Below are 22583 nucleotides of genomic sequence, written 5' to 3' on the forward strand. Positions count from 1 at the left end.
ATATAAAATTGAGATTCGTAACTCTTTCCTAAGCGCAAGGTATGATCATCCTGTGAAGAGACATACTGACGATTCATCCCCAATCAACTCGCAAAAGGATATTGTGAATAGTGTTGATAAACAGGCTTTTATTCTTATTGGCCATTTTGTATACCTAAAAAATAGTATGTCCCGCTCCAAGCTCGGATTCACAGATAGCTCTGTTTACCTCTATGAAAATCACTTGACCTATCGCAACGTCGCTAATAATTGAGATCCCTCGTGGAGATTACATTCAAATTTTAGTAAGAAAATTTAATTTTTCATATCCAAAACTTTAATTCCACAAAAAGAGCTTGTTAATCATCAATATATAATTTATTTTATAGGACTTAAATCATCAGTTTTTTTATTGAAATCTCCTGGATCTGAACGCCCTACCCCGTGTGCAGGACAGCATGTTGAGGCACTACCCGACTGCCACTCCAATACATTTCCGCATTCAGCTGCTGTCGGACAAGAAGGTCGTCATGGTCGAAGCAGCAGGCTACGAAACGGAGATCTTCTTGCCCCAGTTATTGGATGGTCGTATTAACCTGAAAAACATCATTCGCAGTCGTCAGCCCAGACAACATCAAGATCAACATCAGCTTCAGAATTTTGATAGCTTCGCCGATTCCCGGTCAATCCAAAGCAAGGTCAGACAGCGTCCGGGGCAATCCAAGCTGACAACTGCAACAGCAGGTCTGGCTCCTCCCACATTCAATGGAGTTGTATTTGCTGCAGGAGGTTCAAATGTGGGAAATGGTCCACAATTCGCCATGAAGCTGATCTCCAATGGTAGCGTGGTGCTCGTGGAGTCCAATGGGTACGAGTCCGAGATATTCCTGCCCCATATATCTTGCGCCTACGTTTCCATGAAACGCGTTACAGCCAGCCAACTTGTCCAATGCTCACGCTTGACGTCCAGACAGCCAACCCGTCCAGAGAAAATTAATCCGAATCCCACGTCTGCGATGGGCCACCCCAGGTCCAATCGTGTTAATTTGCCCAGTGCCACTCGGCGGTGCGGCATCGGAGAATCAAAAAAGGAGAGCGCGCTAACACTTACGGCAAAAGATGGCGGGGAGGCTTTTGTGTCTATCAGGGGAAAACGTCGCAAGACTCATCATCAGGATACGTCAAAAGCAAGGGCCAAGCAAGCTGGAGCTGGCGATCAGCCGGTCAAAGTGAAGGCAAGTGAGCAACTGCCACTCCAGGAGGACTCACCCAGGCATATAACATAAAAATATTATAAATTTTATTCTTACGCCATTGCCACGAAATCGAAATCATGTATTACAAAACCCACTCACCATCCAAATTCTCTATGAAGCTCATGATTGGCCGGAGCGCTGTCTTGGTTGAGTATCCGCGCATGGAGTCGCAGCTGTTTATGCCCGTTTATGCTCAACCACCACGTGATCTTCAAGAACGTTGTGTTCGACTTCAATGATCCCCTCGAAGAAAATAGGCGGCCCAACAAAGTTCATGCCTAATCATGTGGTTGGCCAGCACCTGAAGTCCAAGGTCCATAGCTACAGCTACTTTAAAAGCGAACTGTCATCACACATCCAAGGCAAAAAAAGGCAAACATTAAGTTCACTTTGAGGAGTCTACCCTTCCAAAGAGGGAGACTTTCAGGACAGTTTCTGCTGAAGATGCTGAAGAAGCAGGGTATTACACGCACGCCCCTACCTTTCGATTTAAATTGCAGACCCTTATACCGGGACAAATGTGGACAGAGGACAGAGGTGAATACGGAAGTCATGGATCAGACAGAAGTTCGTCCATGTTCACTGTGCAGGACCCCAACCCTCTGCATAAGATGCATACACTTCACAGTGATCAGTCAAACAGGAGTTTGGGCACTATTAATTACTGGGAAGTAAATGCATCTGCAGAGGACTCGTTCCTCAATTAAAGTTGTTTATATGTGAATAAAAATTAAAATTATCCGATTCACAAAAAATAAACACCATTTAAAATATTTATGTATGTACCTGTCGAATATTTCATATTAATTCATTATATTCGTTCATAGTCTCCAGGTTGGACAGAGACAAATCTAGACAATCTACTGATGCACGCATTTAAAGCTTTTCCATTGGTAAACAAAAAACGCTTTCCAATTTCGAGTCAGCTGTTTTTGTTTAAAAACTTTGAGGTACGTCACATCCATAATGTACACGTCAAATCAGTCACTCATAAATGCTGGCAACATCGTAACTAATCTAAGAACAAAGTTCACATTATTACTCATATTTATACTCTATGTACTCTTCGAGGACCGGGTATAAAAAGTAAGTATGTTTTGCCTCTTCTCCAAGGAATCTGCTTCCCAGCAGCCATTGGAATTAGTATCATTCCATTTTTACTTTAGATTTCAAATTCAAAATTTTCCACTTGCCGTCTTCGATCTTCTAGCTGTGAAATTAAATATGAATGCGATCTCAGCCGTGTCGCATAGTCTTCTGCTGCAGGCCTTTGGCAAGTCCTCAAGTCGTCGAAGTGCCGCCACAGAAAGACGCGGAAATGGTGGAGGGAGTCTATCGCCTTTCGCCTGCCTTAAGCGAGCTACGCCCACCGAGTTTGACAACCTGGAGCAGGACTACCAGCTAGATGCATCGTCGCAGAAAATGAATCTGGCCACTGAGGTATTTCGAAATGAGGTTGGCAAGCCGCAGCTGTTTCAAGCAGTAAAAAAGGCAGAAATCATCATTGCGTGCGATGATTTCCTCTCAAGGGAACCGCTTCCGCCACTGGGGAATCCAGAGTTCCTCAATGCAGCCACTGAACTGGTCCTCGGAAAGTCTTCTCCAGCACAAACACAGGGTCGAGTGAGTAAACCGTTCTTCACTGCCGAGAGCCTTTAAGCTGAATCGGATTGACGAGTTGCCGAAAACATTCCAGAGTTTTATTTGATTCTTTCAATAGGTGGTTGGCATTCAGACAAAGAACAACATCGATGGACTGGCCCTGGCCGCACAGTTTCTGCGCCAGAAGACGACGCGGGACTTTTGTCTGCTCGCCCGTCCCTGCAACACTATTTACTGGAAGATATTCAAGGCGGCGGGCTTCAATTGCCAAAGGTACCAATACTACAGCGACACCAAAGGGGAGCTGAACATCTACGGATTGGTGGCCGATTTAATGACAGCACCCGACGAGGCAGTGGTCGTCTTGGATGCATGTGCGCAGCATCCCACCGGCCTGGATCCCAGTACGGATGAATGGAAGTTGCTGCTCCACATTGTCAAGTGCAAGAAGATGCTACCCTTGATCCACTTGGAGGCTCCGGGCCTGGCCAGTGGTGATCCCAACGAGGATGCTTGGCCAGTCCGATACTTTGCGGACAGCGGCATCGATTTGCTCTGCTCTCAGTCCTTTGTTAAGAACTTTGGCCTCTACAGTAAGAAACTCAAGGAGTGAAGCCATTGAAATTAATTGTTGTTTTCACCATCAGATGAAACAGTTGGCCAACTGATGGTTGTGCTGGCAAATTCTGCCCAGTTGAATGCGGTTCGAGGACAATTTGAATCGATGTTATTAGACAAAAATGCCGAGTGCTCGTCGGTATATGCTAGTCGAGTTGTGGCCAAAATTCTTAGCGATGACAAAATCCGCTCAGATTGGTAAAATTTCAATTATTTAATTACCTAATTTAATATATATATTTTCTGTTTACAGGAGCCAAACCCTAAAGGAGATGCACCAAAGGGTCTTTCAATTGCGTGCCGATCTGAGCAAGAAGCTAGCAGAACTCAAGACACCCGGCAACTGGCAGAACCTGGTGGAACAGTGCGGATATCATCTGTACTCGAATCTAAGCCGCTCTCAGATCCGGCAGCTGAAGGACAGACACATCTATGTCCCGAGCTCAGGACGCATGAACCTCACATCAGTACAGTCCACAAATCTGGATCGCTTAGCAGCCGGCCTCAATGATGTGTCGCAAGCCGCTAAGGGCGATAGTTTTAACACAGTGCATAAATACTATCACTCTGCTTGAATCCTTTCCGTTAAAACATAAAACTTAAAGTACTTCCAAAACCTTCTGGTTTCACGACTCCTGTAAATAGGATGACAGGACGAATGAAGATACTTTTGAGGCCATTCTAGGTGAAGCTTTCAAAAAGTTAAGAAATTACCCAGGCTCAGTCCAACTATCTAATCAACTAAACTCCTTTGTTGCCAACAAATTTCTGCAGCTCAAAAGCATTCAAGTCGTGTGTCAAAAATGTCTCATACTTGCGAGGTGAACGAGGCACGATATGTGCTTCCTAAGTTGCCTATTAAGGAGAATGATGAAAAATGCACTTTGTAATTTTCGTACCTAGTCAGCATCGTACATGCAACGTCGCCCATCCGTCGGCTGAAACTAATAAATTTCACTTTAGAGTTAGAGTTTCTGTGGCTCCTGGCTTTTCGTGACCATATTTTAACTTTCAGTTTCTGTAATGTGAATTCATATTCTTGTCACATACTCAATATTATTGAGTTCCCGTGTTTGCCAAAAAGCAGTTGTGGCTCGACAACTTCCAAATGAAGTGGATTTCTATATTTTTTCTGCTCTCAATTACAATTCTACAGAATTGCTTCACAACTCCTGTAAATAAGATGACAGGACGAATGAAAATACTTTTGAGGCCATTCTAGGTGAAGCTTTAAAAAAGCTTCACACTTGATTATTATATCCCGTTTACGATTCATATTAAATGCGTACTTACCACCTGTAACTTAGAACATATCTTCGATTCTTACAGAGTATTGTTCAACAGTTGTTTTGGGACTCCTTTGTAAAATATATATTTTTTGGAGTTCGCACAGTGGAACCCTTTTGGCCGTCATTGCGCTGTGTCAGACAGAGCATATAACAAGAGGGAGGCCATAAATCTTTGGGCAGCATTCAGCACCTATAGACTGTGCCAAAAAAGATTTAAATACATTTTTGCTTTTATACTTCTGGGTATTTTTTATTTCGCTGTGACTTCATTGGGAATTTAAGTCACCACCAATGGGGATTTGTCGGCATCAGAAGACCTTGTCTGGCCTGCAATTTGTCAGCATGGCGATAAGATTTTGGAAAGGGACTCCGGCTGCCAGTTGGAGGCGTACTTGGAGTCCCAGTGGCATACGGTTGCTTAAAGCGCCATAATGACCGCCATGGTAGGGGTTTATGTCCCCATCAGCGTGGACATTCTCTTCCCATATCCGTTCAGTGATTGACTGAGCAAACGTATCCATTCTCCCATTGTAAGCGTTACAATTCAATTGACTTCCAACATATCGAATGCGATACAATTGGGCGGCGAACGAGGCAACAGCCTTCAACAATATATAGATTTATAAATATGTACACAGTCGTATGTGGCGTGGCCTATATTTACTCTGTGTACCAGTATGAGTGTTGTATCGTATTGTTGCCCAGTGCGTAAAGATTTATCTCTGATTGCACTTATACGAGCGCCTTAAGCTTGAGGCCATCAACTTTAGACTTCAAGTGAGTTTTTGCCAACCCTCTATTCCCGGTCCTTCATCCACATATTTTCCCTTGCCACTCGCATTTGTCAGTTCAATGAACTGTGAAACGACAATCATTTTCGGGCCAGCCTTTAAAATGAAGCAGATTAAATGGGGAGCATTTTTGGGGTAGTCAGTTTGCCCGAAACAAACAAATCAATTACAGTCGTTTGATTAATATTCTTCGTGTTTATATAATGATTATAAGCAGATGATTCAACAAAATTGTCCACCTAACGATTTCTCTTTACTAGTATGAGCTTTTAGGATATGTATATGACATTCAATCAAATGAAAATGTTCCTTAAAATATTCACTTACCTACACTTACTTAGTCTTGTATCTACTTGTATGAGTGCATATGCCGTACACCATAATAAAACCGAAAACTCACAATTTAGTTTACATTCCCAAGTCAGATCCCCTGTCTGCTCTTCCGAGTCCTGGACTGTTACCGCTTAACTGCTCGTTTCGACGTCTTGGAGCACGCTCGCTTTGGGTAATCTTTTCACCGCATTTTTGTGGTCCTATATGCGGCACTTGGTAGAGGCCCCAGGCTGCATGCATCCTGCAGCCTGCAACCTGCAACGTGCAACCGCACACCAACATGCCAATTGTGGCCAAAGCTGCTAGTACGGGGGCGAGCTCTGAGATGATAAAAAGTTGAGGCTGCACCTCCAGCAAAGGGCGTGGCAACTGTGTGCCAATCCATTTGCATAGAAGTTGGCTCGTCTTGTTTTGTGGCTTGTTGCATATTTTAGCAGACTCTTTTTCATCCGCTCGTTATGGCCCCGTCCTTAAGCCCGACTTGATTGCCAACAATAATTTTTCCGGCTGTCATTTTATGCTGGCACATTTTATGTCCGTTAATATACGAGGATAACAAAGCTTACCCTTCTGGCACCTTCTGGCAAACTACCACCCTGGAGTTTGTCATGAATCTTTAATATGCATGATTTGCGTTTTTTTTTTGTTTTGCTTTTGGAATGTCTAATTAACATCACACGTACAACACATTCGCATCGCATCGAAATTCCATGTGCCAGACACGGACAATGGGAAACGGAACCCGTTTGATCTCACCTGGGGACGACAGCAGAAAGGGTCCAACAGTATCGTTTAATTTTATGGGTAAGGTTATGAAATCTTGTAGGTATGCATAAATATTTACACATATTCAAATTCATGCACACAGTTGCTGGTGAGCCCAGAGCGGGGAATCGGGGTGGGACACCCTTCTATGTCAACGTCGACCCGGCATATAATGGTTTTATGCCTTTATGGCTGAAACCAATTTATTTGCACATCCTGTTCCTGCTCCTGTTCGTGGGCAAACGGAGGCTGCCTTTAAAGTCGATATATAATACGACTTAAAGGGCATACAGCCTTACGTTTAAGCAGCCTAACCTTTGGAATATTCATCGAGTGTTCGCAGCCTTTGGAATATTCATCGAGTGTTCGCAATTCTATTAGAAAAACGTCATTCAATGTAGCTTATGCTGCTTGTTCGACTACTCGTATTTGGACCCATCTAGTTGGAATTCCCAGTCTGTTATTATAATGGAAATCAGATCAAGCCGAGGTTAACCAAATTGCAATGCGAAAGTCAAACACCTCAATCACAGCCAACCTGTCCACAGGTTGGCTCTACTCAAAATTCAAATTTGAAACCATAACGATGACGCGGGGATATGGATGGTGATGTGGATTCGGATGAAGAAGACGTTGATGACCTCATTAGCTTCAAGTTGCGTTTACTTGACTCGACCCTGCCTCAACCATTTTCCACTCAGTTGCAGTTGCCCTCTTCTTAGTGCTTGGCTCTGCAGCTGCCAGCGTTGCAAGCCACACACTTTAGCCTACTTAACGAGTTTGTTAGCCATAAATTCCTTTGGCCAACAATAAGGATATTGAATGTCACCTTCGTCTTGTCTAGGACTGTCGCTGGCCGAGGTCCCGTAATGTAACTTCCATAGCACGAACACAGAAAATTTTTCATTTTTTCATCGCCTAGCCACCCAATCGCCGCTTCGGATTCCTGCATTCTGGCATTTTCATATTTTCCTCGCTTTCCATTTAGATTGGGAGCACGTATTCTGTTCACTTCCAACTTGTTGTTTTGTTGTCTTGTTTGTAGGGCCAAATGAATGCTGAGTGAGATTAACTAAATTGTTGTTAAAATTACGGCCATTAACGTGATATTAAGAATGCAGTTTCTGGCGAATAGAAATTGTATGGCAGCCGATTATATTTTAAATAATCATTCAACTGATGCGTAGCCATAAACGCTTAAGCCTTGTCACCGCTCATCATGAACCTTGAGCGGAATAAAAACAATGTCCCATTTGGGAACAAAACAAGAACAACGCAAAAAAAGGAAGCTCAATATTCCAGATACTCGTAACTCAGAAGCTTCCTGTAGGTCATGTGTCCCCAATCCGAACATCCTACCCCGCTCATGCAAATAAACCAAAAGAACGGGGCAGAACGGGAATTTCGTTTTGCGTTTTTTGTATGCCAAGCCAAGGCTCGGGGTCTGGATTGGTTCGGGTCATAGCTCAATATACACTTGCATATATATGTATATATGTACATATGTACATACATCTTTATGTAGGGGTATTGGTTTTATATCGCTTATCGCCAGGACGGAAGGAAGCCAGACCCACAGCAGGAAATAAATTCAGTCGGTTGCAGGAAATTATTTATATTATATTTTTTATGCGAACTGTTTTTCATCCATTTTTCTTTTTGTTTACTCGCAAAATATTTAATATGCATTTTAATCAAAATAAAGAAGAGAACTTTCCCCGAGAACAAAACCTGGCGATATACACGGAGGCCGAGCGAAGGCCCAAATATAAATTATAATTTCCGCTGGCGGCCACGGGAGTCGTGAGCACAAGCAATGACATAAAACAGAGTCCCGACAACATCTGCATGAAGTGCGTTCAATTCTTCTCCTTTTTCGTTGGATTTTTCCTGGTTGCTTCACCATGCCTCGCTCCCAGCTCCATCTCATAATCTCCATGGAGCAGATAAACTTTCATCAAGTCAACGAAGAAACGAAGGAAGAAGGACCAGGCAAACAACAAGAAACCAATCTGTTTTTTGGCGTTTTATTCGGAATTTTAGGGTAATTGTTATTGCCAGTTACAACTGTTTTACAACAGGCAAAACATTTTATTCGAAGGGAATGTCAGTTGAGAGAAAATGAATACATCACTATTCGATGATTTTGAACTCTAAAAATATGTAAATTTAGTTTGGAGTATATGGCAATGTATATATAGAATTAAGCTTTTAGTCAAGCTCCGAAGAAACCTACATATGTGCCATTTGAACCAGCCTCATTTGATTTTATATAGTCTAAGTCAGCAAAGAGTACTGCGCTCAAACATCGGCTCTCTAACATTGTACTCATCGTGCAAGCCAGCATAAAAATATTATTTCGAGTCTGACTTAAGCGACCGGAAACAGGAAAGCCAAAAAAAAGAGGGGAAGGTGCAGTTCCTCAAATCAGCAAATGGAAATATATCGAACGCGCAAATGGAGGCCAAGCCAAAGGCAATGGCAAAATATTCATGATAATGCAAAGGACGCAGCCAGATGCCGGAAAATGCCACGCAAAAACCCAGCGGAAAATTTAAGAAAATTCTCCACGACAGCCTTTGTGTGTCCTTCGACCTGTGTCGTGTGTGCGTGGCCCAGAAGAAAAAGGATTAAATCAATGTTGTGGAACAAATTGCGTTTGGTGTGTGGCAGGCATGAAGGTAATGCAGCCGAGCCGCATTTGATATCCTCGTTTCTTCCATTTTGAGTTTTGGCCTGCCACCAGCAAACAAAGGCATAACGAGGTGCCCGGATGTGGATGTGGATATATGTGTCCCCCTGCTCAGATCCCAGACATGACCACACTCGATGTCCCATTTGATTTTGATGGCGTGATGCTCACACGAGCGTTAATAATCTGAACACAGCACGAGCACTCTGATGGATTGTATGGTATTGGCTAAGGCACAGCTAAGGATAGAAATGAACTGCTTGCTAAATCTCAATAGTTTTTGTGTTGCGCTTTACAAATTCAAAAATATTTGTTATGCCCGGTACTCGAGGAGTAAATAGGGTGTATTGGGACACGTTTCCGACCCCACAAATGGCAACAATCTGAAGTATCCACAATTTTGAAGATAACAGAAAACTAATGCAATTCCGTAGGGAATCACTATTTCTATCAGATCTTCCCCATCGAATTGGGATTAGATTGGATCATTATTAAAACCTGAATGAATAAATTCATTTGCGGTGGCTACCCCCACCCCGTTCAGCAGCTTTGCTTGTGCTTGTTTTTTTTTTGCTCATTCTTTCTCGCTCGCACTTTCTACCTCATGCAGTGTGCAAGTAAGTAGTGTAGTAGCGTGTAGATGTAGATGTAGATTTAGATGACAGATGTAGAACAAATGTAAAATGTGAAAAGCAAAATTCGAAAAAACCCCGCTAAAGTACAGAAATTACTGACGAGTACCGGGTATAAAAGTTGTGACGCGTACGAAGCGCCTCACAAACGTTCCTTCTCTTTTTTTCTGTATTGTGTAAAGATTGTGTGTTATAATTCGATTTTAATGCTTGTTGTATTTACAGTCACAGATAGGGAAATCTTCAAAATCTTTTTGGGTATGTAATTTTAAACTCTTGTGGCTTCGTGAAAATCTTATAGTCCGTCAGCTAAACCTAAGTTTTAATATGCCCATTTAAATAAATACGTAAGTATGAACTTGGCAAAGTAATTTGAAACAGCAATACAAATTATCCCTCATAGAAAAATAAAATGCTCGGACCACTTATCCCCGACAATGGCTAACAAGGCAATCAGTTATTAGAATCAAAGATGAGCATCTCCTGCCCCCAACAGTGAACGTTGGGGAACCCCAACTGGATGAGAGCATGAGTAAAATTGGACAAGGAACAGGTATACGCCCACCTGTCTCCCCACCTGTGAAGGCATGGAGGGGTGGTGTATTTAAAAATAGCAGTGGAATTGGAGTCGGTAAATATTGTGAAACATTAGCTGCTCGTGGCAGGCACGGACATGGAATCCAATAATTCTGGACATTTTTTTGAGTAATCGAGGAATTGGGGCTATGTTTGTGCTATGAAATAGACAAAGCTCTTGAGGGATCAGAAGTTATTTGACTGTTAAGGTCCCGAAACTCCTCAAAGATTTCTATACAGATAACTAAATCAATCCACGACATCGCTCTGCGTCATTCAACATTTCTTTACGAGTACGAGTACCACCTGAAAAAGTCCATTATTATCATTAACCAGGCTGACATCTACTTCACCTCAGCTCTGCTCCGATTGCGGCGCGATAAGATAAGCAAAAGAAAGGAAAACCCCACCAGGAACGGAACACAAGGTAAGCCGTGGCGGTGATAAGTAATGGCAAAGTCACTGCCATTGGGACTGCCTTGCTCGAGACGAGTGAGATTGGGGCATTGGGGCTTTTGGGACTATTGGGGCCATTGGAACAATGAGCAAAAGTAGGCACTGGGAAACGTGCGGCACGTGAGCAAATAGTCCAATGGCAGTGGGCAAATAAATTGCTGTGTGAATGCCATAAACGATTACAGGCACTCTTGCCTTTGATAAGATGGTGCTTATCAATGTCCAACCAACGATAAAATACAACTAAAGGACACGATACGTGGCCGATGCCAGTGCGTGATCTCAGAGTATTATGGCCCATAAAAACTAAATTTAAATATGCTTTAAGAAGGCATTTTTTGTTATTTTCGAGTGGTCAAAACAACATTGTTGTTAAACAATTTTGGCTTTATTGGTTATAAACTAAGAAATTCGTGATATTTCGCAATCATTTCTCTCACAGATATTCGTAATTCGAAATTCGTAGCTCTCAGACGCCTAGCACTCCGTTCACCTGCAGATCTTCCAGAGGCAGGTGCTTGACAACCGCAGTGAAATCTTCCACTGCGCAGGCATAGGAGTACCCCTTCTTTAGATCATCCTTGGTCCAACTGACCCATGTCAATTGCTGGCCAATGTCCTGGCAAACTATATATTCCTTCTCGATTTGCTCGATATCAGCATGGGGATTGTTCACGCCGATCAAGACGATGCCCTTCCTGCTCTCCCGATCGATAATCACTCGGAAGTACAACTTTGGAACTGGTATCAATCCGTTGTTGTTCTCGTCGAAGTTCAGATAGAGCTCACGCTCAATGCCGTCGACATCGGGCAGGGTAGAAACACCCCAAGTGCCGGTGTAGCAATCCACTGTGATGTTTTGATCAGCCACGAACTTTCTCACACTGTCCTCGATGCGCTCCCAGTTTCCCGCATTGAAGGTTTGCCACTGGGGGGCCACGTTCACAAAAAAGAAGCTGGCCATCTGAGCGGCTCCAAAGACAAAGTCCGTCTTGGCAGAGAGGTGCCCGCGAGCCAGGTACACATTTCCGCTGATGTTGAAGTATGGCGAGGCATCCTGTCCTAGGATCTCACTAACAGTGATGTTCTGCTGCACTTGGGTGTACATCTGGTTAACGTCCTTTCCGTCGTAGAAGTCGCCCGTGATGAAGCTGGGCCTTGCCACGGAACGCTGATACTGAGCACTGCCCGGATGGAGCACGTGATGGACATAGCGAGTCACCTCGGCCAGCTCATCGTGACAGACATCATAGGTTTGAAGGAAATCGTCATCGGAGGAGGATGGATCGGTTGACAGCTGGAAGCCCACTTCGAGTAGATCTGTGCCCCCGTTGCACTGCCGACTGGTTCGACGAGCCGTGTAACTCGGCCAGGAGGGGCAAACAAAGTCCTGCAGCTGATACAGACTGCCAAGAAACAGGAAACTCTGTTCCTGCCAGCACGTGGCCGTCAAGCGACTGTATCCCAAGAAAGGTCCCACAAAGTTTTTGAGACAGTGCAGCTCCAAAGCCTCACCATGTCTGAGCTGGACTAGGCCATCCAAATTCGGCTCCAGATAGCGTGCCTCTCCCAACGTGTTGCGTATCACGAAGAGCGGAGCCGGATCCTTGAGGTCCCCGTTTACACGAAAGCTGCAGAGCTCATTTTCCAGAGACTGCTCATTGAGTCCGAGGATACCCGTGGTGTGCAGTTGATCCAGTGGCAAATCCTTCACCACATTGGTAAAGTCCTCCACTGCGCAGGCGTAGGAGTAACCCTGCCGGAGATCAGCCTTCTTCCAGTCCAGCCAGTTTAACTGCGCACCCACATCCTCACAAATTACATAGTCCTGAAGGGTGTCATCCAAAGATATGTGCGGATTGTTGACCACCACCAAGGCAATTCCACGGCGACTCTCCTCATCGATGACTATGCGATACACTATTTTGGGAACTGGGAGCTGCTTTGTTTCAGCATTCAGAAAGAGTTCGGTTTGAGCCCCATCCACGTTCGGCAGAGTCGAACTCCCCCAACTGCCGGCAAACACGCTCACATTGAGGGACTGATCCGCGACGAACTGACGCAGACTCAACTCCACCGCCTGCCAGTTGCCAATGCTGGCACTCCTCCACTGAGGGACCGCATTTACGTAGAAGTGCGTGGCTCTCTGGGCAGACCCGTGCACAAAGTCGTGACGAGCTGCCAGCTGTCCTCTCGTCAGATAGAGATCACTGGAGCTGTCGAAATACTGGCTGGCATCTAGCCCCAGAGCGGCACTAAACGCCTCCAGCTGATTGGTAAGGCCATACAGAAGGTTCACATCCTTGCCGTAGTAGAAATCACCTCTCAGGTAGCCTGGCTGAGCCACACCCCGTTGATAGGCCACATTCGCTGGTGTCAGCTCGTACCTCACATATCGAGTGATCTGTGCCTCTGCGTCGTAACAGATCTCCAGCTGTGCAAGCACACCAGCGGCCACATCGAACCCGATCTGTATCAGGTCTGTTCCTCCCTCGCAGCCCTCCCCCGTTCGCTGGGCCTCGTATGTGGGCCAGCTTTGGCAAACAAAACCTCGAATATTCAGCTTCTGGTCCTCTGCTTCGTACATATCATCCCCTACACAGCGAGCCGTGACAGCCGTGTACCGATTTAAAGGGCTAGCCAGGGCTCCTGTACAGTGCAAGTCAATGGAGGATCCTTCGTCTACCGTGTACACCCCTTGTTCATCGGGAAGGAGCCAGCTGAGAGATCCCTGGGGTGTCAGCAATGGAGCCGGGTCTTTGAGACCGCCATTTATGCTGAACTGGCATTGAGTGGGAGCAGGAACGGTGCTGGAGGAGTCAGGTGGTGCTGATGCCGTGGTGCTGGGCGCAGGGGTGGGTGGAACAGTCGTTGAAAGTTGGGTTGTGGTTGAGACTGGCTCTTCTGTAGTTGGAGAATCTGTAGTTGACACCGGTGCAGATGTTGTACTAGATATTTGTTCCGTGGTGGGCAATGCTGTAGTTGAGATGGGTAGATCAGAAGAACCTGGTGGTTCTGTTGTTGTAGAAGCAGCAGTGGTTGAGAACTCAGTGGTAGAACTTGGCAGATCTGTAGTAGAATCTGGTGTGGTTGTGCTTTCTTGATCGTCAGTTGTAGTAGATGGGGCAACCGTCGTCAGGTCGTCCAGGCCCAGAACACCGTTTGTTTGGAGATCATCCAGCGGGAGGTGCTTGACCACCTTCGTGAAATCCTCTACAGTGCAAGCGTACGAATAGCCCTCGTGGAGATCCTCCTTGTACCAGGACACCCAGCTCAGTTGATGTCCAATATCCTCACACAGGACGTAGTCTTTTTCAATTTGGTCCAGACTGGCATACGGATTGTTAACACCAATGAGGACAATGCCCTCTCGGCTCTCCCGGTCGATGATGACACGGAAGTACAACATTGGCACGGGAATCAAGCCGTTGTTGTTTTCATCAAAGTCCAGATAGAGCTCCCTTTCAATGCCGTCCACATCTGGCAGGGTGGAGACTCCCCAAGTGCCAGTATAACAGTCCGTGGTAAGATTTCGATCGGCCACAAGCTTGCGGACACTCGACTCCACCTTCTCCCAGTTCCCTCCGTTGAAGCTCTGCCACTGGGGAGCGACGTTGATGAAGAGAAAAGTGGATCTCTGAGGGGCTGCAAAGATCTGGTCCGTCTTAGCAATCATGTGACCCCGGGCCAGGATGCGATCCTCAGTGTAGTTAAAGTATGGCGAGGCATCTAGTCCCAGGATGTCGCTTATAGTGATATTCTGCTGCACCTGAGTATACTTCGTATTCACATCACGTCCTCCATAAAAGTCCAGCTCTATGAAGGACGGTCGGTCGACTCCATGCTGATAGTCGTAGCTGGAGGGGTATAGCACGTGATGCACATATCGCGTGACTTCGTTCTCTTCGTCATGACAAACATCGTATGTCTGTAGAAAGCCACCGTCCTCCAATTCAAATCCCACTTGCACCAGATCTGTGCCTCCGTTGCATTCCCTGCCGGTGCGAAGGGCGGTGAAGGTAGGCCAGTCAGCGCAGGTGAAGTTTATGAACGGAAAGATGAGACCATCTACCAGGAAGTACTTCTGCTGGAGACACTGGGCCGTCACCTGCGATTGGTTCTCAAAGGGAGCCGCGAAGCCCGCTCCCGGACAAAACATATCCAAGATTTCACCATTCACCAAACGCACCGTATCCGTGGGATCAGGTACGATCAGTTCAAAAGATCTGTGTCGCGAAAAGAGCGGCACTGGATCATTCAGATCACCGTTGATCTTAAATTCACATTCTCCCTTCACTATCACACCCTCTTCGCCCTCAACGTAGGGTTGTGGAAGTATTCTTGCCAAACGCGCGGATACATATCCGAGCAGCACCAGGATAGCAATCGCGCAAAGAGTCAACCTCATCGCGAAGCTTTAGAGGACGTTATGACAGGCCCCGCGCTCATGAAGTACTTTCTTAAATAGCCTTCTTATGTGTAGATTAGATTATGGCTTTTATAGCCATTGATTGTGAGAAGTCATAACTGCGAGTGTATCAAAAATATTGATGCAATCAAAGTGAAGAGCCAAAACCCCTTCGATCAATGATATGATTCGAAGGTAATGCCAACCACTTGAGCCGACAAATTGATGGCGTCTATGACAATAATTCATTGATATTTGTGGATTATACATTCACTAAAAATCTATCATTAAAAAGTTTTTGGACACATGTATTGAATAGTGCCAGAGTGAGTCAAACTGTTATTAATAAACAATATTATTCACCGTTCAAAACATGTGTTTAACGACTGTGGGGTAAGTTGCTTGGAAAAATAACTATTGCTGAACGGACGGTAACCTTATCAAAAACTACATTAAAATTGACTATAAAACTACAGCGTTTTGCAATTGGTTGACCAAAGAGCTATTTGAAAAAGTTGAAAGGTCCAAAGTTGAAAGCGATAATTAATAGCAAACACAATATTTTCTGAAGTTTTCCCATGCAGGTTAGTTCATTGTTTTCACCATTTTCAGTTCATAATCCCCGCCCAAAACACAAACGCACAATGATGGTCATCCTATCAGTTCTCAATATTGTTCAAATTAATTAACTTTTTTTTTCTTTTTTGAGGAAAGGAAAAGTGTCTTATTGAAGGCAAATATTTGTCGAAGGAGTCAGAGACGAATGAAAAAAAATACGCTCAATCAAAATCAACGGCAGGCAGGGACAGAATCGGACTACAGTCATTCGAATATGGAGAAAATCAAATAAATGGGGTTCGAGGAACACTCACAGACAAAGGAGACGCAGGGAGCCAACCAGACGTGTCCACTGAGTAATTTGCAGCACTGTTCGTGCGTGTGATTTTTGGCAATTGAATGATCCATCGTCCTCTCATTCCAGTCGGGTTTGTATGTGCTGTGGCACAAAAAGCTGCATGTAAAAAAAATCATTAGGTAATTGAATTTGGATGCGAAAAACACATTTATTCGCAGTCGCAGCTGTCAAGCTGCTTCTCACAGAAGGCCTGTCAATGAAATGCAATAAATGTGTAGCCAAATGCTGCGCATGTCATTCAAATTGAATGGCAATGTTTCCATGAAAATAGGCCCTACAGAGAGAATCAAGCTATGGAAAACATACAGTCCGAAGCAAACCTTCCAATATGTAGACATGTGTTTAGGCGCTTAGGCAGAATACTCTTACACATACATACATATGTATATATACAATTATTTTGAAACCCACAATTTTGAAACAGTGCATTCGGTATTTTGACCACTTTTTTGGCCAAAAATCAGTAACGTCCAAACCAAAGAATATTTTTACTCGAAGAGTACGCTGCCATGCCCCACGACATCTTCCCAGATCTCGGGTGTAGGAGGTCCTCCGCCTGCTTGTTTATCTGGAGGATCGCACACTGGCTCCCCTCCTTGTGTTGTGGGCTCCCATGTGTAGAACCTTCCAGTCCACCGTTGGAACCTCCGGGTTCTGACGTTGAAGTAGCTTCAACGCCCGGTCCCCTTGGGACCAGCGATGGGGAAGAGTACCTTCGCTTTAGGGATGGTCGGGATTAGCTCCCTGTCCACCACCTCCAGTTTTGCTCCCCCCACAACGCCTCCAGTTGGCAGAGCGATGGCACTCTCGGCGGATCGTTGCCTCTTGGTTCCTAGCATCTCCACCACTTTTTTGGCGTGTGCTGCCCCTCCCTACGCAGGGAGCTGGTGCCAGGCGAGCCGAAAAGGCTTTCTTGGCACGCTTTCCAGATCCGACCGCCAGTGCTAGCTGTCACGCATTCCACCGACGTTTGGGTTGACATCCCAACCCGAGTTTTTTCGTTCTTCAGCTCCATGTTAGGCCCGTAGGTCCATGTGGCTATGGACGTGGATATTTTTCGGGGGACCGCCCTCTAGCGCTCTATGCCTCTTTAGGCACCTCTAGCCATGGCATTGTTTCAGTAATATGTATAATGGTAACAATATTATTAGTATTTCCCATTAAAATTATAGCATTTTACACTGCACTATGGGGAATTTGAACACTTTTTCTGCACAACACAGCGCCTAATTGCATCGCGAAGCCTGACGCTACAACGCTACGGGCACAGTTCAATTCGCAGGGACATGTTCATAGTTTTACTGATCATATAAACCCCCAAACTTGCCTTGATGTCCAACAACGTCACCTATGGAACCCGAAGAGATCGCTCAACACATAGCAAGACCACACGATGCGGTCAACATATTCGTAGACAGCCAAGCGGCGATAAGATCCATGCAGTCGTCCGCGGTCAGTTCGAGAAGCACCAAATACCCTAAGCACGACAAGGTCAGTGCGGATCTACTGGGTTTCAAGCTACCGGGCATCGAAGTAAACGAGGCAGCGGACGCTCTAGCTAAGGAAGGCGTCGGGCTGGCGAATGACAGACTTGAGAGCGTGCCAGTTTCTCTTAGAGCGCTACAAAGCGACCTAGAAAAGCAGGCCGGACTATTACTTATGCGTATTTCCGGAATGAATTAATGTTTCGTTACGAACAACATTAACATTAGCCATATGTACAATGACAATTGCATGTGAATGCCACAATATGATATATATAAAGGGTCACCGTTTCTTTGCTGCAGGCAGAAACAGGTGAGGTGGACTTGCATAAATCACTGATAATTCTGTGCTAGTTGCTTTTTGACGCTTTGTCGGGACAATTCGGGCATAAATCCTGATTTTTGTTTAAGGAAAACACATGGCGTATGCGGAATTTTTAGTGCACCAAGCTTGCAGATGAAATCGCAGTTAAAGTACAAGCTGCACATCTGGCAATGTTAATTATAATTTTCCATTTACACCTCTTTTCAATTTCCGTCGCCATCTCTGCGACGACTGCATCTCTGTGGGTGCTCTGGCTCGGCTCAATTAAAAGTGCATTAAGCCACGCTCAAGCGGACACAAGGTAAAGGCAGCATACCCAAGATGAGGGAGGATGGGCCAACAGATTGCTCTCTAAGGATAAACTTCCGCTTGATTGCTGTTACTTAATGAAAATGCATAATTCGACAAGGACACGGATAGAAAGGCCAGTAATAGTTCATGGAAAAAATGTGTTATTGGTTGGCTAAAAAAGGGTTTCCGAATTAAAATTGTTGAAGCAAAAATACTCACGATATGAGGATGAGGACCGTATCCATCCCATACTATAAATTGAAAATTCAGATTTAATCCCAAACACCAGTAAGGCTCTTTAAGTACAGGATGTCGGAAAACAGGAAAACATGCTCATATTGTGGCACCTCAGTTTTTGTGCTTTTCTTTTTTCTACAGCGAAAAAGTTTCTTGTATGGAATTTCGCGCAGCACGCATCCGCCGTGTGCGCCGATGGCGGGGCATTGAATAAATGAAGACGAGTGCAGGCGACGGCTATGGCGATGGTCAAAACGAAGCTGCGACTGGCCATGGCGGATGGCGGATGGCGATGGCGGCTGGCAGCACCATCCACAATAACAGCACTCAAGTGCAGCGGCCAAACAAGCAGCGCCAACTGCAAAAGACAGCGTCAGGCAAAAGCCAACAGCAAAAAATAAAACCTTACCAAGTCATTTTTTCATCTTTTTGTGTGCTGTATTTAAATGGATATGTCTGAGATTTCCCTTTTTTGTTGTACGCTACGGTTGTGCTCCTGAGTGAGCACAGGGAAATTTCGCATTTTTCTCCCTGTCCCTTAACCGAAACATTTTAATTTAAATGGTGAAACGTGACAATGGCGTCGAGACTGAGGATATGAGGTTGTCTCATATGTCGCGCTGTCAGTCAAATTTTACAATGCACGAGTACGCCACCCAATGGAGAATGGGAGTAAAAAGTCGCATGCGACAATCATAACTAATTCTAGTTCCCATGCTATTCTCTATGAATCTGGTCAAATGTCAAATAAATGCATAGACATTTGTTGAATATACTTATGTTCTACATCTAGCGTTAAAACATAGATTAAATTACACAATTTAAATCAGTGTTTACTGTGATTTTGTAGTGTTCCCTTTAAGAGCAGCCAGCTGAAACCCATTTGAACAGTTAACCAAATCGTCGGGAGATCAACACTGATTTCATTTTGACAGGATACTTACTACAGGGCTTTTTCTTTGCCCATAGCTAGCCATGTTCTCACTCATGTTCCTGCTCCAGCTGATGTTGTTGGTGCCTTTCTCGTTTGAGTGGATTACCAGCAATATCCAATGAGGCTCTCCCTCACGGATACCACAGGGGCCACCGGCATCGTTCAGTTGACAGACGAGAGTTGAGAGACGAGAAAAAAGCTGAAACGCTGTTAAATTATGCCTGCTCAAAAAAGAGTTGAATGACGTGGGGAACTTGCCGCCGATGGGGAAGGGTGATGCGAAATGAGGGCTGGAGGAGGCTGAGTATGGGAGGCAATGACGAGCCTGTGGTTACCACAGCTCAAGTGCCAATTAATAAGTTTGCCTTTGGTATGAATGGCGACCCTTCGGGGCGGCCCTCGTCATGTGATTGCAGTTGAAGAGTTTGGACTGCCGATGGCTGACGGAGGATGGTCAGCCCTCTCTCTGTACATGAATTATTCAAAGAAAAGGATATTAAAAGAACACACACATGTACACACCCCGTTTCCCTTTTTTTGTTCATGTTCAACTCGCCTGGACTCTTTGGCAGGACGATGCGCCAGAGTAATTGGAAGTTTTTACTGCTCCCTCGTTTGTTCCCATTTCGTGTTCAGACCGTTCTCTGACACTGAATCCAACTCTGCTGTTTCCCGATGTTTCGGCTGCTGTTGTTGATGAAGCAAATTTTAATGAATAATGTGCGGAAACACGCGTTGTCATTAAATATTTATGAGGCAGTGCTCGAGGTTAAAGCCGCTTGGGAGCTCCAGAAAATATTTTCTGATTTCTATTTCAGTCTATCTAATTAGAATAAGTTGTATCTTTTATTAGGGGATACATTATATAATATTATATTATATTATATTATTATATGTATGTACATACATATATGTACATATAAAACCTTAAATTAGTTAACGATCTTTACTACCAATTTAAATTGGAAAAACAAAACTCTGTAAATGTTATAATAACTTGAGAGGAGCCATTAAGAGGAGTCTTTCTTTTCAACACAGTTTCCGTTATTTTTTTGGAATTCGATAAGGACTTTCAAGTATTATTTTCGTATTTTCACATTTCAATTAGCATATATGTATGTATGTACATATATATGTATGTATGTATGTATCGTATACAGGAGCACACCGAAAATAATAATAATAATAATAAATAATGTGCTCGAAATTCGCTGAACAATACAAAGTAATATCAGAATTTTCTCGAGCGCATTGTTGCCATTGTCTCGTTGACTGTTGTCTGTTTTTCTTTCACTTCAGCTGAGCTTGTTTCACTTTCCGGCTTTCCACTGACTCTGACTCTGTTTCGGGCCCTGCTCTGGCTTTTCCTCTGGCTATACTCGTACCACTGACTGTGTTCTGGAGCCGTGCAACATTGTCTGTTGATTTTCACTCCGCCATGTTCCACTGCACTTGCACTTGTTGTGCTTATTGTTGCTGCTCCTGCATTTGCTACTTCTGCTCTTGTTATCTGGCCCAGCCCCTGCTCCTAATGGAGCTCCCCTCCCTTCAGTTTGTAACTCACTGTTACGTGTTAAAGGCTGCGCAGAATCGAAAAAAGCAGTTTAAAATTGTGGCAAAAGAGAAGAGCCTTTGTTTTACCCATTTTCTCAGCCAGATGTACGATAAACCAGCATCAGTCACAGGCATCATAGGTAGGGAAATATTACAATAAGAGTTCGAACTAAGGTACTACACAATTAGCGAAAAATTAACTGACAAAGAAGTAAAAATTGTAATAACAATACTGTCGTTTATTTGTATCCCTCGAGAATTACCGTTGCCTTGTACATACCTTCACCTTTCTCAGACATCTTCACCTTGAACTAACTAAATATTTATGAGTTTCTCTGTTGGCTAATACATATGCTATGCGGCAGCGATAAAAAAATGTTACCGCCCAGTCCAGTCTTATTCAACCGAAAATGAAGATAAAAGAAACAAAAATAAGAATACTGGACACCTTGCTCCCTACGCCAAAATGTACAATTTTCTCTATAGAAATCTATTCTACATGTAAGCTCCCATGGTCGTATCAAAGATATTCAAACTCGTACCATTCAATTTATTTTCCCAGCCACACATACACTCTAAAATACACTCTACATAAAGTCCAGTAATTTATAAAATACTATTAAATAAATGTACTTGTGTTTAAGCCACTACGTTGTCCCCTTACAACCTGAATAACACTACTCGACAAAATCCAACTTTTTTTCAGCCTTTAACCAAACCGACTTTTTTTTATACATAGACTGAGGGCTTTAATTTTGTTTGAGGAATTATGGTTTTTTTCTAGTCAAGACCTTTTTTTTAAAGAATTTTTAGAATCTGGTATTTTTTGTGACGGTTTTTTTGGAGGTAGTGATTCTATTTTCACATAATCCGTCACTCCATAGATTGACGACCAATACCTTAAACGACGCACAATTAATCCACCTGTTCATACAAAAATAGTGTTTTTTTTCTTTCCCGAGTTTTTGAAGTCAGAATTTCTTAAAATATACCTCACAAAAACATTTTTTCATTTCAAAGCTTAATATTTTAAAGGTAATTAATTAATTTAATTTTAAACGGTAAGCTAAAACCACAAAGTGTTTATTTACACTTTATAGATGTAAGATGTAAGATCCTTGAGTTGTTTGACCTCTAAAAAAACGTTAAAAAAAACCCCAGATTTTAAATGCATTTCGCACAAATCCTTTTTTTAATTCAGGTAAATTCGTTGTATTGAATGGAGCTGTCCCTCATCAATATACATACATAGGATTATACTTCAAGCGAACTGGTCCCCAATTTCCGCTTCTGAAACGATAAACCCTTCCAGCTGATGGTTTGGTTCACTATTTACTATATGTCTAGTCTGAAACATAAATACGAGTATGCCAAACAAGCAAACACAAGTTGTTGTTCCAGTAAAAGTTCTTGCCAAGAACAAAATCATTAAACCAAAATAAAAC

At 43.9% G+C, this 22583-nt stretch overlaps 3 protein-coding genes across 3 annotated transcripts; 2 read left to right on the plus strand and 1 right to left on the minus strand.

Moving 5' to 3' along the window:
* Positions 1-157: 157 nt before the first annotated feature.
* On the plus strand, positions 158-1988 carry LOC117893904. Its single transcript, XM_034800683.1, has 2 exons — positions 158-284; positions 369-1988. Exon 2 carries the CDS (start codon positions 438-440, stop codon positions 1263-1265), a length of 828 nt encoding a protein of 275 aa, XP_034656574.1. The 5' UTR covers positions 158-284; positions 369-437; the 3' UTR covers positions 1266-1988.
* A 433-nt stretch (positions 1989-2421) lies between these two features.
* Positions 2422-4062, plus strand: LOC117893903 (aspartate aminotransferase, cytoplasmic-like). The gene is made up of 4 exons (XM_034800682.1): positions 2422-2858; positions 2956-3430; positions 3485-3653; positions 3709-4062. The coding sequence occupies exons 1-4, from the start codon at positions 2460-2462 to the stop codon at positions 4028-4030; spliced, it is 1365 nt and encodes a 454-aa protein (XP_034656573.1). The 5' UTR covers positions 2422-2459; the 3' UTR covers positions 4031-4062.
* Positions 4063-11368: 7306 nt separating this feature from the next.
* Positions 11369-21651, minus strand: LOC117893200. The gene is made up of 4 exons (XM_034799714.1): positions 21638-21651; positions 21317-21370; positions 15834-15867; positions 11369-15406 (listed from the first exon to the last, which is right to left on the minus strand). The coding sequence occupies exons 1-4, from the start codon at positions 21649-21651 to the stop codon at positions 11459-11461; spliced, it is 4050 nt and encodes a 1349-aa protein (XP_034655605.1). The 3' UTR covers positions 11369-11458.
* Between the last annotated feature and the right edge of the window lie 932 nt (positions 21652-22583).

Source organism: Drosophila subobscura, chromosome J (genome assembly GCF_008121235.1).
Source record: "Drosophila subobscura isolate 14011-0131.10 chromosome J, UCBerk_Dsub_1.0, whole genome shotgun sequence".
NCBI lineage: Eukaryota > Metazoa > Arthropoda > Insecta > Diptera > Drosophilidae > Drosophila > Drosophila subobscura.